Source organism: Hypanus sabinus, chromosome 10, assembly GCF_030144855.1.
Source record: "Hypanus sabinus isolate sHypSab1 chromosome 10, sHypSab1.hap1, whole genome shotgun sequence".
Taxonomy (NCBI): domain Eukaryota; kingdom Metazoa; phylum Chordata; class Chondrichthyes; order Myliobatiformes; family Dasyatidae; genus Hypanus; species Hypanus sabinus.
Window position 1 is genome coordinate 69,766,910 of NC_082715.1, and position 17,256 is coordinate 69,784,165.

The 17,256-nt window shown below is 39.7% G+C and overlaps 2 protein-coding genes across 2 annotated transcripts in view; one reads left to right on the forward strand and one right to left on the reverse strand.

Annotated features, from left to right (window-relative positions):
- mcph1 (microcephalin 1) overlaps nt 1-17,256 on the reverse strand; it is a 288,336-nt gene that overhangs the window by 125,118 nt on the left and 145,962 nt on the right. The gene's annotated exons all lie outside the window — the stretch shown is intronic.
- LOC132400743 (angiopoietin-2-like) overlaps nt 1-17,256 on the forward strand; it is a 102,226-nt gene that overhangs the window by 38,268 nt on the left and 46,702 nt on the right. Inside the window, exons 3-5 of the mRNA XM_059982041.1 lie at nt 953-1,074; nt 11,949-12,181; nt 13,901-14,028. Of these exons, the coding sequence (XP_059838024.1) occupies nt 953-1,074; nt 11,949-12,181; nt 13,901-14,028 (483 nt within the window). The remainder of the gene's footprint in view (nt 1-952; nt 1,075-11,948; nt 12,182-13,900; nt 14,029-17,256) is intronic.

Consider the following 17,256-nt stretch of genomic DNA (forward strand, 5'->3'; position numbering starts at 1 on the left):
TGTTGCTGGTGGACAGTTGTGTCTGGATCTTGTCCCTGTATTGTTGTTTCGCTGCCTTGATGATTTTGTACAAATTGTAGCTGCATTTCTTGAGTTCCTGTTGGTTATCGGCAAAGTAAGCTCTGTGTCGCGCATTAAGTGCTGCTCGCACAGAACTGTTGATCCAGAGTTTCTGGTTTGGATAGACTCTGGCCAATTTCTGGGAGACAACATCCTCAATTTGCTTCCAGATGAAACTCTTGACCCCTTCTGTGAACTTGAAGGCGTCCTCATGGATGACATTCCAGTTGACGTCATCAAAGCAGTTCTGTAGCATGGATTCTTAGTTGTGAATTTCTACAGATTCACTGTGGAGAACATTCTAACTGACTGCATCACCATCTTGTATGGAGGGACCAGTACACAGGAATGGAAAAAGACTCAGCAAACTCTATCATGAACACAAGTCTCCCATGTTTGAGAACACCTTAAAAAGGGTTGAAGGACTCCCGGCACCCAGGACGTACCTTCCTCTCAGATACAGGAGCCTGAAGACACACACTCAACATTTTAGGAAAAGCTTCTTCCTCTCCACTGTCAATGAACCTATGTACTATTCATTTTTTGCTCACATTTGCCACTACTTATTTAATTTATACTGTGTACAAATCATCATCATGTGCCGAGCAATATGACATACTTGATCATGGTCTATAATCTGATTGTTCTTGGCAAATTTATCTCCAGAAGTGGTTTGCCATTGCCTTCTTCGGGGCGGTTTATTTATAAGGTGACCTGCAGTCTAATGGAGGGAACAAGTGCCTTGCATCTCTTTGATAGAGACTATGTATATATTCTTTCAATTTTTTATGTATTGCAATATACTGCTGCCATGAAACAACATATTTCATAAATATACTTGTGATATTAAACCTAATTCTGATTCTAAACATTTGCATTTGATTTCCTCCAGGTTCTAAATCAAACATCTCGACTCGAGCTCCAACTTTTGGAAAATTCCCTCTCCACTAATAAATTGGAAAAACAAATTATGGTCCAAACTGATGAAATAACAAAACTGCACAAAAGGAATGGGTAAGTAAATTGTTGAGACCTCTAACAACCCCAGTAAGCTTTTTTATTTCCTTATTGGGTTTTTTTCTGCGTGTTAATGGAATCTCCAAAGATGACTTGGTTTGGCATCTGGTTGTAACACAAAATACATGTGTTTTTACCATCTCACCATTCTGCCTGTATTCCCCTCAGCACCTAACCAATCCAACTGCATCTTGTTTCACCACATCATCTACAGTTTACCCCTCCCCACCAAATCACTCAGTCTGAATGCACATGCAAGATCCACTCCCATACAACTGGATAATTCTGTCAAGTTTACAGCAAGTGGACGTGGATGTGAGAACCTTCACATGTACAAGTCTCAAACATTATGTCCAACATCATACTTAATAAAAATGCAGACTGAGTTGTTTGCAACTTGGATTTGATTACCTTGTGTTCAGTGATTTTATTCTTTCTGCCTGGATTGGTCAAGCAACAATGGGATTGGAGGCTGACCAATTATAAAGTGACATTGACTAGTCTGATATCAGTCTGGGCCTTACTGACACATTCTGAAGACCAAACCTGGCAGCTCCCTCCATTGCTAGACTCCATCAGGTTCCAGATTCAGAGCGGCTCAACTTGCTGAGATTCCTGAGCAAATCACTGCTCAGAGCTTGGAACAGACTAGATAGACCTGCGGGGTCCAGGACTCCATTGTCAGAGATGCAGGGTAGGAACTGAAGGGGTAGGGGCAAGATCCTTTATCTAAAACAAATACTTCAGCTGTATCAATATTTTCAAATACAAGCTTCTGTTTAACTAATTACTTTCAATTGCTTTATAATTTCTTTAAATTTCTTAATTCCATTCTAATAGTTTCATTTCTGTCTCAGAATGTTATCGGTATTAAACGAACATATAACATGGAACAATACAGCACTGTGCAGGCCCTGCAACTGTTGATGTTGTGCCAGTCTTTTAATCGACTCTAAGATCAATCTGGCCCTTCCCTCCTCCAAAGCCCTCCATTTTTCTATCATCCGTGTGCCTATCTAAAAGTTTCTTAAATGCCCTTGATGTACCCTCCTCTACCATTGTCCTTGTCAGGATGTTTCACACAAAGATCTTACCTCTGACATCTATATGTACAGCTGGCATCAATATATACAGCCAGGAAGACAAGCTGGAGTACAAAACATTTTGCTGAAGGAACTCAGCATCTGTGGGGGGAAATGGACAGTTTTGGGTTGAGACCCTTCGTCCAGACCAGATGAAGGGGCTCAACCTGAAATATCAACTGCCCAATGTGAGTGTGTCAGAGTGAGAGTGTGAGAGTGAGAGACAGACAGACAGACTCTCTAGAATCTCATGTGTCTCCAAGGTGGATGGTCACAGCAACTTCAGATGTTTGTCTTCCTTGGTGCAGCAACATTCACATTGTGCTGATCGATTTGGCCAAACGTTGGGCAAACATTACAGGCCTTCTAAGTCTGGACCACAGAAACAACAACAGAGCTAACAGTGGTTTTGAATAGGCCATCAAAATTGGCACAATGTCTATAGAAATCACTGTTTAGTTTTGGAAACCAATTCATTCAAATAATGGAAGATGACAAACCAACAGTAATAACTCAGCCAAGAAAAATAGTGAATGCTCACTGAGCACCAATTAACACCTGGGAAAGGGGAAAACTACGACTTTAAAAAATACTGAAAATGCTTTTATCTTGCATATTAGTTTTGAAGAACTCAAGGGTGTGGAAGATAAATAACTTCAAAAATCTTTTGAAAATGAGTAATTTGAAGGAGATATCACCAAATCATAGTTGGTTTATCTATGTTTGATATTTTTAGTTTCCCTGAAATTGTTTGACTTCAGACTCTGAGATTTAATGCTCCATTTCAGTTACATATCTGGGACTTCAATCATGTGCATGATGGTGATTCAGCTGTGTCATGTTCTTCCTTCTTCCCATAACCATTCGATAGTAAGATATAGGAGCACAATCAGGCCATCTGGCCCATCGAGTCAGCTCCACCATTTCATCATGGTCAATTGAACTTTCTTCTCAGTCCCAATCTCCTGTTCTCTCCCTGTATTTCTTCATGCCCTGACTAATCAAGAATCTAACAACCTCTGCCTTAAATATACATAAAGACTTGGCCTCCACAGCTACCTGTGGCAAAGAATTCCACAGATTCACCACTCTCTAGCTAAAGAAATTCCTCCTCATCTTTGATCTAAAAGGATGTCCTTCTATTCTGAGGCTGTGTCCTCTGGTCTTAACACTCTCCCATCATAGGTAACATACTCTCCACATCCACTCTATCAGGCCTATTTGATAGGTATCAATCAGCTCACACGTCGTTCTTCTGAATTCCAGTGAACACAGGCCCAGAGCCATCTAACACTGTTCATATTGTAAACCATTCATTCCTGGAATCATTTCCATGAACCTCCTTCAGTTTCAGCACATCCTGTCTAAGATAAAGTGCCCAAAGCTGCTCACAGCACTCCAAGTGAGGCCTCTCCCGTGCTTTATAAAGTTTCAACATTATACCCTTGCTTTTATATTCTTGTCCTTTTGAAATGAATGCTAACATTGCACTTGCCTTTCCTATCACAGCCTCAACCTGCAAATTAACCTTCAGAGAATCCTGCACAAGGACTCTCACGTCCCTTTGCATCTCAGTTTTTTTGTATTTTCTCTCCTATTTAGATAATAGTCAATCGTTTTATTTCTTCTACCAACATACATGAACATACACTTCCTGACACTATATTCCATCCACCATTTTTTTGCCCATTCTCCTAATCTAATTCATCTGTAGTCTCTCTACTTCCACAAAACTACTTGTCCCTCCACCTATCTTCATACTGTCTGCAAACTTTGCAACAAAGCCATCAATTTCATCGTCCAAATCACTGACAAATAATCTGAAAAGAATCAAAGTACAGAACATCAACCAATTCTCTTTTGTCTATCTTGCTTGTTACTTCTTCAAAGAATTCCAACAAGATTGTCAGGTAAGATTTTCCCTTGAGGAAACCGTGCTGACTATGGCCTATTTTATTATACGTCTCCAAGTACTGAGACCGCATCCTTAATATTTGACTCCAACATCTTCCCAACCACCGGGGTCAGACTAACTAGCCTATATTTTCCTTCCTTCTACCTCTCTTCTTTCCTGAAGAGCGGAATTTAACCTTTGAAACATTTACCAATTAAAAACCTAACAACCTCCACTTTAAATATACCCAGTGACTTGACCTCCACAGCCATCTAAGCAAATGAATGCCACAGATTCATCACTCTATGGCTAAAGATGCATGTCCTACTCTCATTCTGGGCCTGTTACAGTAGTAGGTTTCAACACTTTACATTGAATAGAGACCAAGAAATGGCGACCTATTCAACTAAATTTAAAAAAAAGCTCAATGGTTTCCAGAAGTCACAATTTTAAGATGTGTCTTTCTGATAAGAACTTAGCTCAGACAAAGAATTCTTTCAATTGTTATCTTTTTAAACAGCAGTAACATGGGGCAGTGGACAAGTTCACGGTGTGGATATAGAGCTTTCTGCCAGGATTGGTGTTGTTATGCATTCCAGAAAGTTGACATGGGGAGATTAATATTATCTGTACTGCAGGTTATCTGCAGCTTCACAACTAAATGGCAACATTAGAGAGTCATAGGCCCCTCTACGAATTGAGAATATGATGACCACGAGCTATCCATTTAACAGCTACCCTATATTTTAAAGATTATTCTCCCATTAACAGTAGCATAACAGTTAGCAAAATGCTATTACAGTGCCAGTAATCAGGGTTCGATTCCCACTGTTGTTTGGAAGAGATTTGTATACAGTATTCTCTCCGTGACCATCTGGGTTTCCTCTGAGTGCTCCAGTATCCTTCCACAGTCCAAAGATGTCCCATTTAGTAGGTTAATTGGTCACATGGGTGCAATTGGGCAGCGCAGACTTGTTGGGCCTGTTATTGAGCTATACAGTATCTCTAAATTAAAAAATTAAAAACCCTACTCAATTTCTATTCCTCATGCACACACACTGAGAAATTGACAGTGGTGAATTAACCTACCAACCTTGCACATCTTTGGAGGAAATCTAAACAGTCTCAGGGAGAATGTGGAAAACTCCACATAGACAGTGCTTGAAGTCAGGATTGAACTTGGGTCTCTGAAGCTGGTCTACACATTGTGCTACTGTGCTGCTGTGCACAGCCGTAAGATCATACTAAACAGAAACTGGCCCCTCAGCCCACCATGTGCCTACTGTGATCGTACCTACACACCAATCCTACCTACCCGTATCAGCCTATTGCCTTCTGTGCTTCTGCAATTCAAGTAGTCTCAATAATTTATTTCTAATTATTTCAATACAGTGCTGAAAGCCCCTTTCGGCCCTTTGAGCCTCGCCACTCAGCAATCCCCTGATTTAACCCTAGCCTAATCATGGGACAATTAACAATGACCAATAATCTACCAACCAGTACCTCTTTGGATTGTGGGAGGAAACCAGAGCACCCAGAGAAAACCCACGCAGTCATGGGGAGAACATACAAACACCTCACAGGCAGTGGTGGCAGCAAGACAGGATGTTGATGTGTGGTTTCGTGATGTTGAGGATTGTTATGCAATCCACATAGAAAGGTGATACTACCTGCACTACACTCAATAAGCAATATTACTCTGAGCTCTTTTGAGTTATCAGTTTCTCTTCAATATAAGAAACCTTGGTCAAGTTTTATTTATTTCCAAATGATGTAGCTTACTTCCTCCTGTGTGTAGGTCAGAATGGAATCTTGGGTGGAGTTGATGGAAATGTGGAGAGAATAAGAAAACTGGGATTAATTTAGTTCTTGACACTTATCCCATCAGCTCACTCAAAGCCTATCAGTCTCCTGGGCCAGAATAGGGTCACACATCACAAACAACACTTTTGACCCAGGCACGACACGGTGGAAATGAAACAGGTGACTGGTTTATCCGAAACACAAGAGATTCTGCAGATGCTGGAAATCCAGAGCAACACACAGAAGTACTGCAAGAACCCAGCAGGTCAGGCAGCACCCATGGAGGGAAACAAACAGTTGATGTTTTGGGCTGAGACCCTTCATCAGGACTGACTGCCTGACCAACTGGCTCATCCTGACCAAATAAGTTCTGGGTTTGCTAAACTGAACGATTTCAAGTGGACAGAGAAGTGTCTGTGAAAATACTTAAAAAATAATAGAGAATTTTAAAATAAAGTTAATTGTAATTCTCTCCAGTCATGTCACATTGTTGGTATGTCAGCAATGGACAGCACAAGTATTCCCTGATTCAATTACACCTCAAAATGCAGAACATCAATCATTTTAATTTATTTTTGCAAGTTTTCACAGGATAGCAGGGTTAAAATATTTTATCTAATTTCCCCATGAGTTATCTTGAAGGCACCTTATCTTAGTGGTAGAGAAAAATGTGGTTACAATTGCACTCATTTCAGTGCTAATGTTTTGACTTCTCCAGATCTTATCAAATGCACTTTAGATGCTTTTTCAGTTTGACACCAGATTTCCTTCACGGCATCTTCACCAGTTGTCACTTGCAGTTGTTGAGAATTAATGTGACTGTTTTTAAGTTTTAATGCTGTTGGTTTTTGTTTTTGTTCCCCTCATTATTATGTGTTGAATGTAGTACAAAAATCAAGCAGAACTGATTTCATTGCCAGTGGTTATTCAACTAATGATCTTTCTCAATACAGTGTTTCTCAGAAGTGTAACTTAGACTAGTGAAAACAAAAAGTCTCTTGGATTCACAGAACTGGGCTGATTAACGGCAAGATTCAAAGGTTCCGTACTGCTTTCAGGAAAGAGGCATGGATCGAGTGCACAGCCAGAGATATTTCCCTCAGAGTGGAAATGCTAATATGAAAGGGTATAATTTTAAGGTGATTGGAAGGAAGTATAGGGGGATGTTGGAGATGTGTTTTTTTTTAAACAGAGAGTGATAGGTGCTTTGGACACACTGCCAGAGGTGATGGTAGAGGCACATTCATTAGGGACATTTAAGAAACTCTTAGATCGGCACATGGATGACAGAAAAATGGAGGGTTTTGTAGGAGGAAAGGTTAGATTGATCTTAGAGTAGTTTAAACGGTTGGCACATCATGGTCAAAGGGGCTGGACTTTGCCGTAATGCATGTTTTATGATAAAAAGGAAGTGAAAACGCAGTTAGAATAGATTGAATATTCAACTTTTAGTACTTTGTGGATTCTATTGCAAAGTTTTTCTATTTGCCAATTGTGTATTATTGCAATGTAGGAGAAGGCAATATGGCCCTTCAAAGTCAAGAATTATTTTGAGGAACAGTACTTAGTCACCTTATCCTCATGTCCCTTTAATTCTACAAGTCTCTCACCCTGAGTGCACAAAGTGACTGATTATCCCTGACTTTTGGGGCTTCCAAGCGTAAAGATTCACAATTCTCCAGGTGAAGAAATAGCACCCAATCTTACACTTGAATTTCTTGTACCTTACTGTGATCTGCAGACCCAAACTCTCTAATCAAGACAGGGAACCTCAGATTAACACTTTGAGATACTATGAACATTTTCAGTGCATCTGGATTAAGCTGTATAAAGTTACACTACCAGTCAACTTTCTTGGCTGGGTTTGAACTGATCTGACCAGTAAACCTCTCCTTCATACTCAGGCCCTTGAGTCTTGGCAGCATCTTTGCAAATCTCTGGACTCTTTCCAATTTAATGATGTCTTTCCCATAACTGCGTCAAGAAATCTGTGCACAATATTCCAAGTGTGGATTCACCAGTGCCCTCTATAATAGCAACGTAATGTCTGAACTTCCATACTCAATACTCTTGATTAATGAAGGCCAGTGAGCCAAATGCCTTCTTCACCACACAGTCTATCTGTAATGCTGCTTTTAGTGAACTATGTACTTGTCCTCCTTTATTTTGGCCTGTTCCCACTTCCTTTCCAGTCCTGATGAAGGGTCTTGCCCTGAAACATCGACTGTTCATTCTTCTCCACAGATGGTGCCTGACCTGCTGAGTTCCTCCAACATCTTGTGTGTGTCACTCTGGATTTCAAGCATCTGCAGAATCTCATATTTATACTTGTACGCATAGGTCCCTCTGTTCCAAAACACTTCATAGGGCTCCACTATTCACTGCATATGGTGGGTGAGAAGACACAGTGATAGAAAGAGCCAGTAGAGGGGTAAGTGAAACTAGGATGTTATATGGGTAACAAACTGCATTTATTAAGTGGCAACACCTCAAAGGACATTTTTGGGTGTCCATAAATGACAAAATGCAGCCAAGTCATGCAATAAATTTTGGACCAAAACCTATAGAAAGTATTGGAGACAGGCCAGTCCATCATGGGTAAAGCCCTCCGCACTACTGAACACATCTACAAGGAGTATTGTCGCAGGAATGCAGCATCAATCATTAAAGACTCCCACCATCCAGGCCATGGTTTTTCCTCACTGCTACTATCAGGAAGAAGGTAGAAAACCCTTAGGATCCACACAACAGAAACAGACATTACCACTCAACCAGCAAAATAACTTCACTCACTCCAACACTGAACTGTTCCCACAACATATGGACTCAATTTCAAAGTCCCTTCATCTCATGTTCTTGATAGAAATATAGAAAACCTACAGCACAATGCAGGCCCTTTGGCCCACAAAGTTGTGCCGAACATGTCCCTACCTTAGAAATTACTAGGGTTACCTATTGTCCTCGATTTTACTAAGCTCCATGTACTTATCTAAAAGTCTCTTAAAAGACCCTATCATATCTGCCTGTCAGCCCTCCACACTATCCACAACACCTTCAACTTTTGAGTCATCAGCAAACTTACTAACCTCCACTTCCTCATCCAGGTTATTTACTTATTGCTTATTTATTTGTTATTGCTGTTTTGTTTTTTTTTTCTTTTTGTATAATGCCTGAGAGTTGAAAACCACCCAAACTGTATATTACAGACCACCCAACAGTCCGAAGAATTTAGAGGAATAGATTTGTAGAGAGATTGAAGACTGTTGCAAAATTCGTAAGATTGTTATTGTCAGTGATTTTAACTTTTTATGTACTGACTGGGACTACGACTCCGTAAAAGGAATAGATGGGATAGAGTTTGTCAAATGTGTTCAGGGAAGTTTTCTTAATCAATACATAGGAGTCCCAACAAGAGAGTGTGCAATCCTCAATCTGCTATTAGGGAATGAGACCGAACAGGTGACAGAAGCTTGTGTCAGTGAACACTTTGCACCCAGTAATCACAATGCCATTAGTTTCAAAGTAAATATGAAAAACTATAGGTCTAGTCTGTTGGTTGAGATTCTAAATTGAAGAAAAATCAACTCTGAAAGTTCAAGCGTGGATTTGGACAGGCTGTTTTCTGGCAAGGGTGTACATGGTAAGTGGGAGGCCTTCAAAAGTGAAATTTTGAGAGTACAAAGATTGTGAGAATAAAAGGTAAAATTAACAGGTGGAGCAAACCTTGGTTTTAAGAGATATTGAGGACATGTTAAGGAAAATAAAAGGAGGTGCATAGCAACTATTGGCAGGTAGGAACAAATTAGGTGCTTATGGAATATAAGAAATGCAAGAGAACTCTTAAGAAAGAAATCTGGAGGGCTAAAAAAAGGGATAAGGTAGACTTAGCAGACAAAATGAAGGAGAATCCTTAAGAGCAAAAGGATTGCAAAGGACAGAAATAGTTCTCTGGAAGATCAGAATTGAAGTCCATTTGTGGGGCCAAAAGAGATGCATTTTTTGCATCTCTAATTACTCAGGTGATGGACATAGACTCTATGTAAGGTAAAACAGCATCGACTTCATGGACTCTATAACGATTACACATGAGGAGGTGTTTGCTGTTTTGAGGCAAATTAGGGTGGATAAATCCATAGGGTCTGACCAGGTGTTCCCTTAGACTCTGAGGGAAGCAAATAAAGGAATCGCTGGGGCCTTAGCAGAGATATTTAAATCACCCTTAGTGGCAAGTGGGGGGTGCTGGAGGATTGGAGGATAGCCAATATTGTTCCACTGTTCAAGAAGGGCTCTCAAAATAAACCAGGTAATTATAGGCCGATGAGCCTGACATCAGTAGTGGGAAAGTTATTGGAAGGTATTCTAAGGGACTGGATAGACACAGACAGATTAAAGATAGTCAGCATGGCTTTGTGTGTGGAAGGTGATGTCTAACCAATCTTATGGAGTTTTTTGAGAAGTTACCAGGAAAGTTGATGAAGGCAGGGTAGTGGATACTGTCTGCATGGATAGTTGTCTACATGGCAAGGCATTTGACAAGGTCCATATGGGAGGCTGGTCAAGAAGGTTCAGTTGCTTTACATTCAAGATGAGGTAGTAAATTGGATTAGGCATTGGCTTTGTGGGAGAAGCCAGAGAATGGTAGTAGATGGTTGCCTCTCTGACTGGAGGCCTGTGGCGAATGAAATGCCGCAGGGATCGGTGCTGAGTCCGTTGTTGTTTGTCATCTACATCAATGATAATGTGGTAAACTAGTTCAGCAAATTTGCTGATGCCACCAAGAATGGGGTGTAGTGGACGGTGAGGAAGGCTATTATGGTTCACAGAGGGATCTAGATCAGCTGGAAGAATGGACTGAAAAATGGTAGATGGAATTTAATGCAGACAATTGGAAGGTGTTGCAATTCAGTAGGACCAACCAGGGTTGGTCTTAATGTAAATGGTAGGGCACTGAGGAGTGCTGTAGAACAAAAGGATCTGTGAATACAGGTCCAAAATTCATTGAAAATGGCGTCACAGGTAGATAGGGTTGTAAATAAAGCTTTTGCACCTTGGCCTTCATAAATCAAAATATTGAGTACAGGAGGTGGTGGCATGTTATGTTGAAGTTTTATAAGCTGTTAGTGAGGCCAAATTTGGAGCATTGTGTGCAGTTTCGGTCACCTATCCACAGGAAAGATATAAAGAAAGATTGAATAAGTTAGGACTTTATTCCTTGGAACATAGAATATTGAGAGGAGATTTCACAGATGTATACAAAATTATGAGGGGTATTGATAAGCGCAAGCAAGCTTTTTCCATTGATTTTGCGTGGGACTACAACTAGAGGTCATGGGTTAAGGGTGAAAGGTGAAAAGTTTAAGGGGAAAATGAGGAGAAAGGTCTTCACTCTGAACATTGTGAGAATGCGTAACAAGCTGCCCGTGCAAGTCGTGCACGCAAGCTTGATTTTAATGTTTAAGAGAAGTTTGGATGGAAGGGGTACGGAAGGCTATGGGCCCAGCGTAAGTTGAAGGGAGCAGGCATTTTAAATGGCTGATGAGCTGAAGGGACTTGTTTCTGTGCTGTACCTATTTATGACTCCATGACTTTCAGATGGAGGCATTTATGGAAAGAGTTTAAAACCGAGGACCAGACAGTTCAGTTCATCACCTGCAAGGAAGCAACACACACAATTTTCATGTAGAATCTTATGGATCAAGTGAACACAGATTGAAATGAATGTTTTAAAAGTTCAAAATTCAAAATAACTTTATCAAAGTAGTTATGTCACCATATAGTACCTTCAGATTCATTTTCAAGCAGGCATTTACAGGAAAACAATGAAATGCAATAGAACTTCTGAAAATCTCTACACAAAGACTGACAAACAACCAATGTACAAAAATTATACAAATAATTAAAAATAATACTGAATACTGAAAACAGTTAACTGACATATATCCCTAATTTATCAGAGGGATTAAATGCAATCAAAGTACAGATGCATACATCCCCCGACTAAAAGCTTTAAGACCTCTCTATTCACTTCTATCATTAAACCTTTACTATATAGTCACAAAGAAGCTAAAGCACCTTTGTTTAATTTTTATCAGTTTACTGGAACAAAAAATCTTGGAAATAGAAGATAAACATGCAGCAGAACTCGAATCATTAAAGGAAGACAAAGAACAGCTGCAGGATTTAGTGACAAGACAGAACGCCACCATAGAGCAACTGGAAAAGCGACTGAATATTGCAACAACAAATAACACAATCCTTCAGAAACAACAACTTGACTTGATGGAGACAGTTACCAAACTGATCAGTATGGTTTCCCCATCTAGTTGTGAGTATTGGTGGCTTCATGCAACTTTCAACACAAAACAGAAACAGCCTTTTGACTTTCTAACTAAACTTTATAAAGGTGGCTTTCAGATCAAAGGGTGGATAACAGAGAAAAATATTGGCAGTGTAAGATAACGAATTCATAGCATTAATAATGATGGCTTAAGGGCATGGAGCTGTTGATTACAACACAAAGACGAATGTGGTTAGTTAGAAAGCAGATATTTGTACTTGTGAATTTGTGAATTTCACAATCAAAAATATTCCACAACCATAAATGTTTTGCAATGAAAGTAACAATAAATGCATTTTTGATTAATATACAGCAATGTAATCTGAATTCTGTTAGTTTAGGCTCAGAAATTCATCACTTTAAAGCTTTCATTTGGCTATGAGCCATACAACATTACAGTGCAGAAAATGCCCCTTTGGCCCTTCTAGTCTATGCCAAACTATTAATCTGCCTAGTCCCGTCAACCTCTATCTGAACAATAGCCCTCCATACCCCTCCCACCTATGCACCTATTCATTTTTTTCTTTAACGTTGAAAGCGAACCCAAATCCACCACTTGTATTGGCAGCTTGTTTCACACTCTCATCACATTCAGAGTGAAGTTTCCCCTCATGTTCCCTTAAACACTTCATCTTTCACCCTTAGCCCATGACCTCTAGGTCTAATCTCACCTAACCTCAGTAGAAAAAGCCTGCATGCATGCACTCTATCTGTACCCCATATTTGCTTACACTCCAGGAAATAAAATCCTAAGATATTCAACCTTTCCCTGTAACTTAAGTCCTTTAAGTCCTGGCAACATTCTTGCCAATTTTCTCTGCACTCTTATTCTTAACAGAATAATTGTCCTTAATCATATTTAAACCCACATTTTATCTATTCACACAAGATCCACTGTTTTACATATTTTAATTCACACTTATTAACAGTATTCGGTATAAAACTAGGGCTCATCAAAGCTGAAATGCTGAAGGTACGCAACACAGGTTTAAGCTTGGAAAAGAAGCTCATATAACTCACAAATAATAAGGTACATTCATGGCACAAGTCAAAAAGTAAACAATGGACACTTCTGGCATTTCATACGTGATTTGAACAGGGTAACTAAATGTAACTACTTCCATTTGTATTTCTGCCTGTAGGAATTCCCTAAAGTAAAGCTCAACTTTTGAAGGCGGCTTTGAATTGCAAGCTGTTTTGAAGCAATAAACTGTTGCTTACATAAATCTTAAAGCAAGGCATTTCCTGTATCACTTACTGAACAAGAGAGTAAATATGAGAGTCATTGCTTGAAATTCCTTTAGCTATAATGGAAATATTACAACACCAGTAGGACTCATGAATTGCATCTTGTGTTTGCTATTCATGTGTCATATATTTCTGTCATACCTCTAATCATTGCCATAAAAGAAACCTCCCAATGAGTCTCCAAAAGCAATAACCAAAATTTGAACACATTTATTTTCTTGTCTAGCATATCAGAGTATATTTATTCAATCACTGCAGGGTTTGAGCTCTCTAGGAATTTTACTTAACATTCAGGTTCCTTGGATGAACAACGAACAAAGTAGCAGCCATAAGTCTCGAATCATAATGATTAACCGGAGTTACAATTGGTTCAGCTTGTTTTAACAGCTCATTGGGAATATGTTGCTCTGCCATTTAAGATGTTGCCAGTTTAAAACTGCAGTCTATTTTGTATTTCAGCCAAACCTTCGATTTTACCTCCAGGGCGACAAATCCATTTTAAAGATTGTGCTGACGCATACAAACTTGGATATAGAACGACCAAGATCTACACAATTTATGTACCCAACACCACTCAACCAATAAAGGTAAGGTCAACAAAGTTCAACATTATCAAAGTTCAAAGTTGACTTTATTATCAAAGTACGTATATGTCATCAAATACTACCCCGAGATTCATTTTCTTGCTGACATTCACAGTAGAACAAAGAAATGCCACTATGAATACCTTCTAGGCAATTACAGCACTGGTCTTTATAGTTCATAACATCACTTGTGTTATGAACTTTGCCTTTCCTATGCTTTTACAGTTAGAGCTCATGTTATTTCAGTATGCCTTTGCTGATTCAAAGTTCAAAATGTTCAACGTCAAAGCATATGTCACCATGTACTATCTTGAGATTCATTTTCTTGCAGGTATTTTAGGAAAGTAAAGAAATAAAACAGAATTTATGAAAACTTTACACATAGACTGACAAACAGTCAATGTGCAAAAGAAGACAAATGGTGCAAATAAAAAAAATACAAATACATGTTGTAAAGTCTTTGAAAGTGAGTTTGTAGTTTGCAGAATCAGCTTAGATCTCTTCACTCTGCATTGATTCAATCCTGGGAATATAATTAACATCTGATAAATAGCAACCAGAGCTACAAATGAGTGGTCTATTTTGATTAGCGTCATTTTTCCAACATACAAAAAGGGTAATTTTATGCACTAGATACATGTAAAAGTGGTACAAATTTATATGATTAATAGTAGCAAAATCCAGTAGAATAAATCAGAAATTAATCACAACGAGAACTGATGCCAAAATAAAACATGTTTTGGAATTAAAGGCCCACTGCAAAGGGAGGAAACATTCGTCTAGCAATCAAATTAAACTTAAAGTCTGCATGAACCAGTGTAAATGACATTCAATCTTTAGTTGGAAAAACTGAAGTGACAGCACAATTTTTCATTGATTGCACATTAACAAATGCATGAGTTAACCACAGACCGATTCTTGGCCTCAGTGGCAACAGAGAAACCCCAATGAGACAGGGCAATGTGTTTTGTTAGCTTGAAGAAAGCAAAACAAAGCACAATTGGCCACAAGTGGTCATGGAACGCAGAATTCAATATCAAGTGACCCATGCGGTGTAAAATCTGGCACATCACGTGTTGTGGAATTTGAAGACGACCCCTCAAATTTACATAAACTTTTGCCAGCTGAACTGTGGGAGGCAGGAATAATTGTGTTGCCCTGAATCGGCACTTATGCACGGTCACCAGTTTAGTCACGAGTGCCAGTTTCTTTTGATACTTGTAAATTGTACCACACAAAACTGTAGCCTTGAACCTCACTGAGGCTGAGTTTCAGGACACATCGTGCATAGTAAAATCTATTAAATAGTGAAAGGGCAGGATAGTGTAGATATGGAGAGGTTACTTCTGTTAGTTGGGGTGTTTAGGATCTAAGGGCACAAAGATGAGTACTCATTTCTTCAGCCAAAGTTTGGTGAAGCAGAAGGCTGCAGAGGCCAAATTATTGGGTGCTTTTAAGACAGAGATAGATAGGTTCTCGATTAGTACGGAGGTTAAGGATTACAGAGAGAAGGCAGGAGAAAGGGGTTCAGAAGCCATGATCTGGATATCAGTATTCAGCAGGGATGAGATGGAGGTTTGAGCTCAACTATAACACTAAAAAAAGAGATTGGGCAGATCTGGGTCAGACATTAAAACTCAGAAAACACTGAAACCCAACTCTCTCTGCATGAATATTGGCTTTATGGATCAGGAACACATGGTGCAGAGGAAAAGAAACGAAGGAAGGTGATTTTTCTTGGCAGAAATTACATCCTGGTAAGTTGAAGTGATTCTGTCTGAAGATCACCTCTCCCTCTGCCCATGTGATAAAAAAATCTTTCAGTAGAAGGATAGATAATGTAGAAGGATAGACAGAGATAACGTTTCAGCGACGTTACCAGTGTTGGCAGCATAATGGAAGCGAGCAGCTCCAGATTCTGCAATTATTATCTCCCAGGTGCTTAACTGGAGTGTGTGAATCAACTTTTCACTGAACTTCATCATGGAGATAATCAGAATCAGTTTTATTGTCACCAGCATGTGATGTGAAATTTATTAACTTAGCAGCAGCAGTTCAATGCAATACATAATCTAGCAGAGAGAGAAAATAGTAATAATAAGTAAATCAATTACAGCATATGTATATTGAATAGATTAAAAATCATGCAAAAAACAGAAAATACTATATATTAAAAAAGAGAGGTAGTGTCCAAGGATTCAATGTGCAATTAGGAATCAGATGGCAGAAGGGAAGAAGCTCTTCCCGAATCGCTGAGTGTGTGCTTCAGGCTTCTTTACCTCCTACCTGATGGTAACAATGAGATTTGGGCATGCCCTGGGTCGGGGTCGGCATCCCGCGGCTCCGGAGCCACATGTGGCTCTTTGATCTCTGTGCTGCGGCTCCCCGTGGATTGTTAGTTTTTGAAATGCAATTCGAAATTTGAAGATAATGGTGATCTTGTACAATCTAAATAAAACGTTGAGGCGACCCCATTTCCTGGCACATCCGAACCGGCTCACAATTAGCCACCGTTCTGGCTAAGGGAGATAGCCTACGGGGGTTTGTGAGTACGTGTCTTTTGGAGCATCCGCGCCCACGGGGGGGCAGGTTGAGGGAGGCTTTAAAGCAAGGCTGTTTAGTTCGAATAAAGTTACCTTTGACTGCAGTGTCGTTATCTTAGCGCCGCGTGCAGCACACCGCCACAACGTGATTTTTATCGCTATTAATATACGTTACCACTGCCAATCCCTGACACCAGCCAGTGCGCGATTTCTTTTAATTTTTCGATCGAAGGTAGGCTAACTATGGAGTAACCTTCAACCCAACGTCTTTTTTTCAGAGTTCAAAATGTTTTTGTTGCATGCAGAAGTGTAATTTTGTTTTCTCTGCAGGAGTTCATCAATTTCATAAATGTAACACATTATAGTTTGTTTATACATAGCATAAAGGCAAAAAAAACCGTTGTATGCATTGTTATTTCATTTTAAATGTCAAACGGGTTTTGTGGCTCCCAGTGTTTGCTTTTCTGTGGGAAATGTGTCCATATGGCTCTTTCAGTGGTAATGGTTGCCGACCCCTGCCCTGGGTGCTGGGGGGAGGGGGAGTCCTTAGTGCTGAATGCTGCCTTTCTGAGACACCACTCTTTGAAGATAGCCTACAAGTTATTCACAACAGTACCCAAGATGGAGCTGACTAAATTTGCGACCCTCTGCACCTTTAATTGGTCCTGTGCGGTAGCCCCCTCCCCCC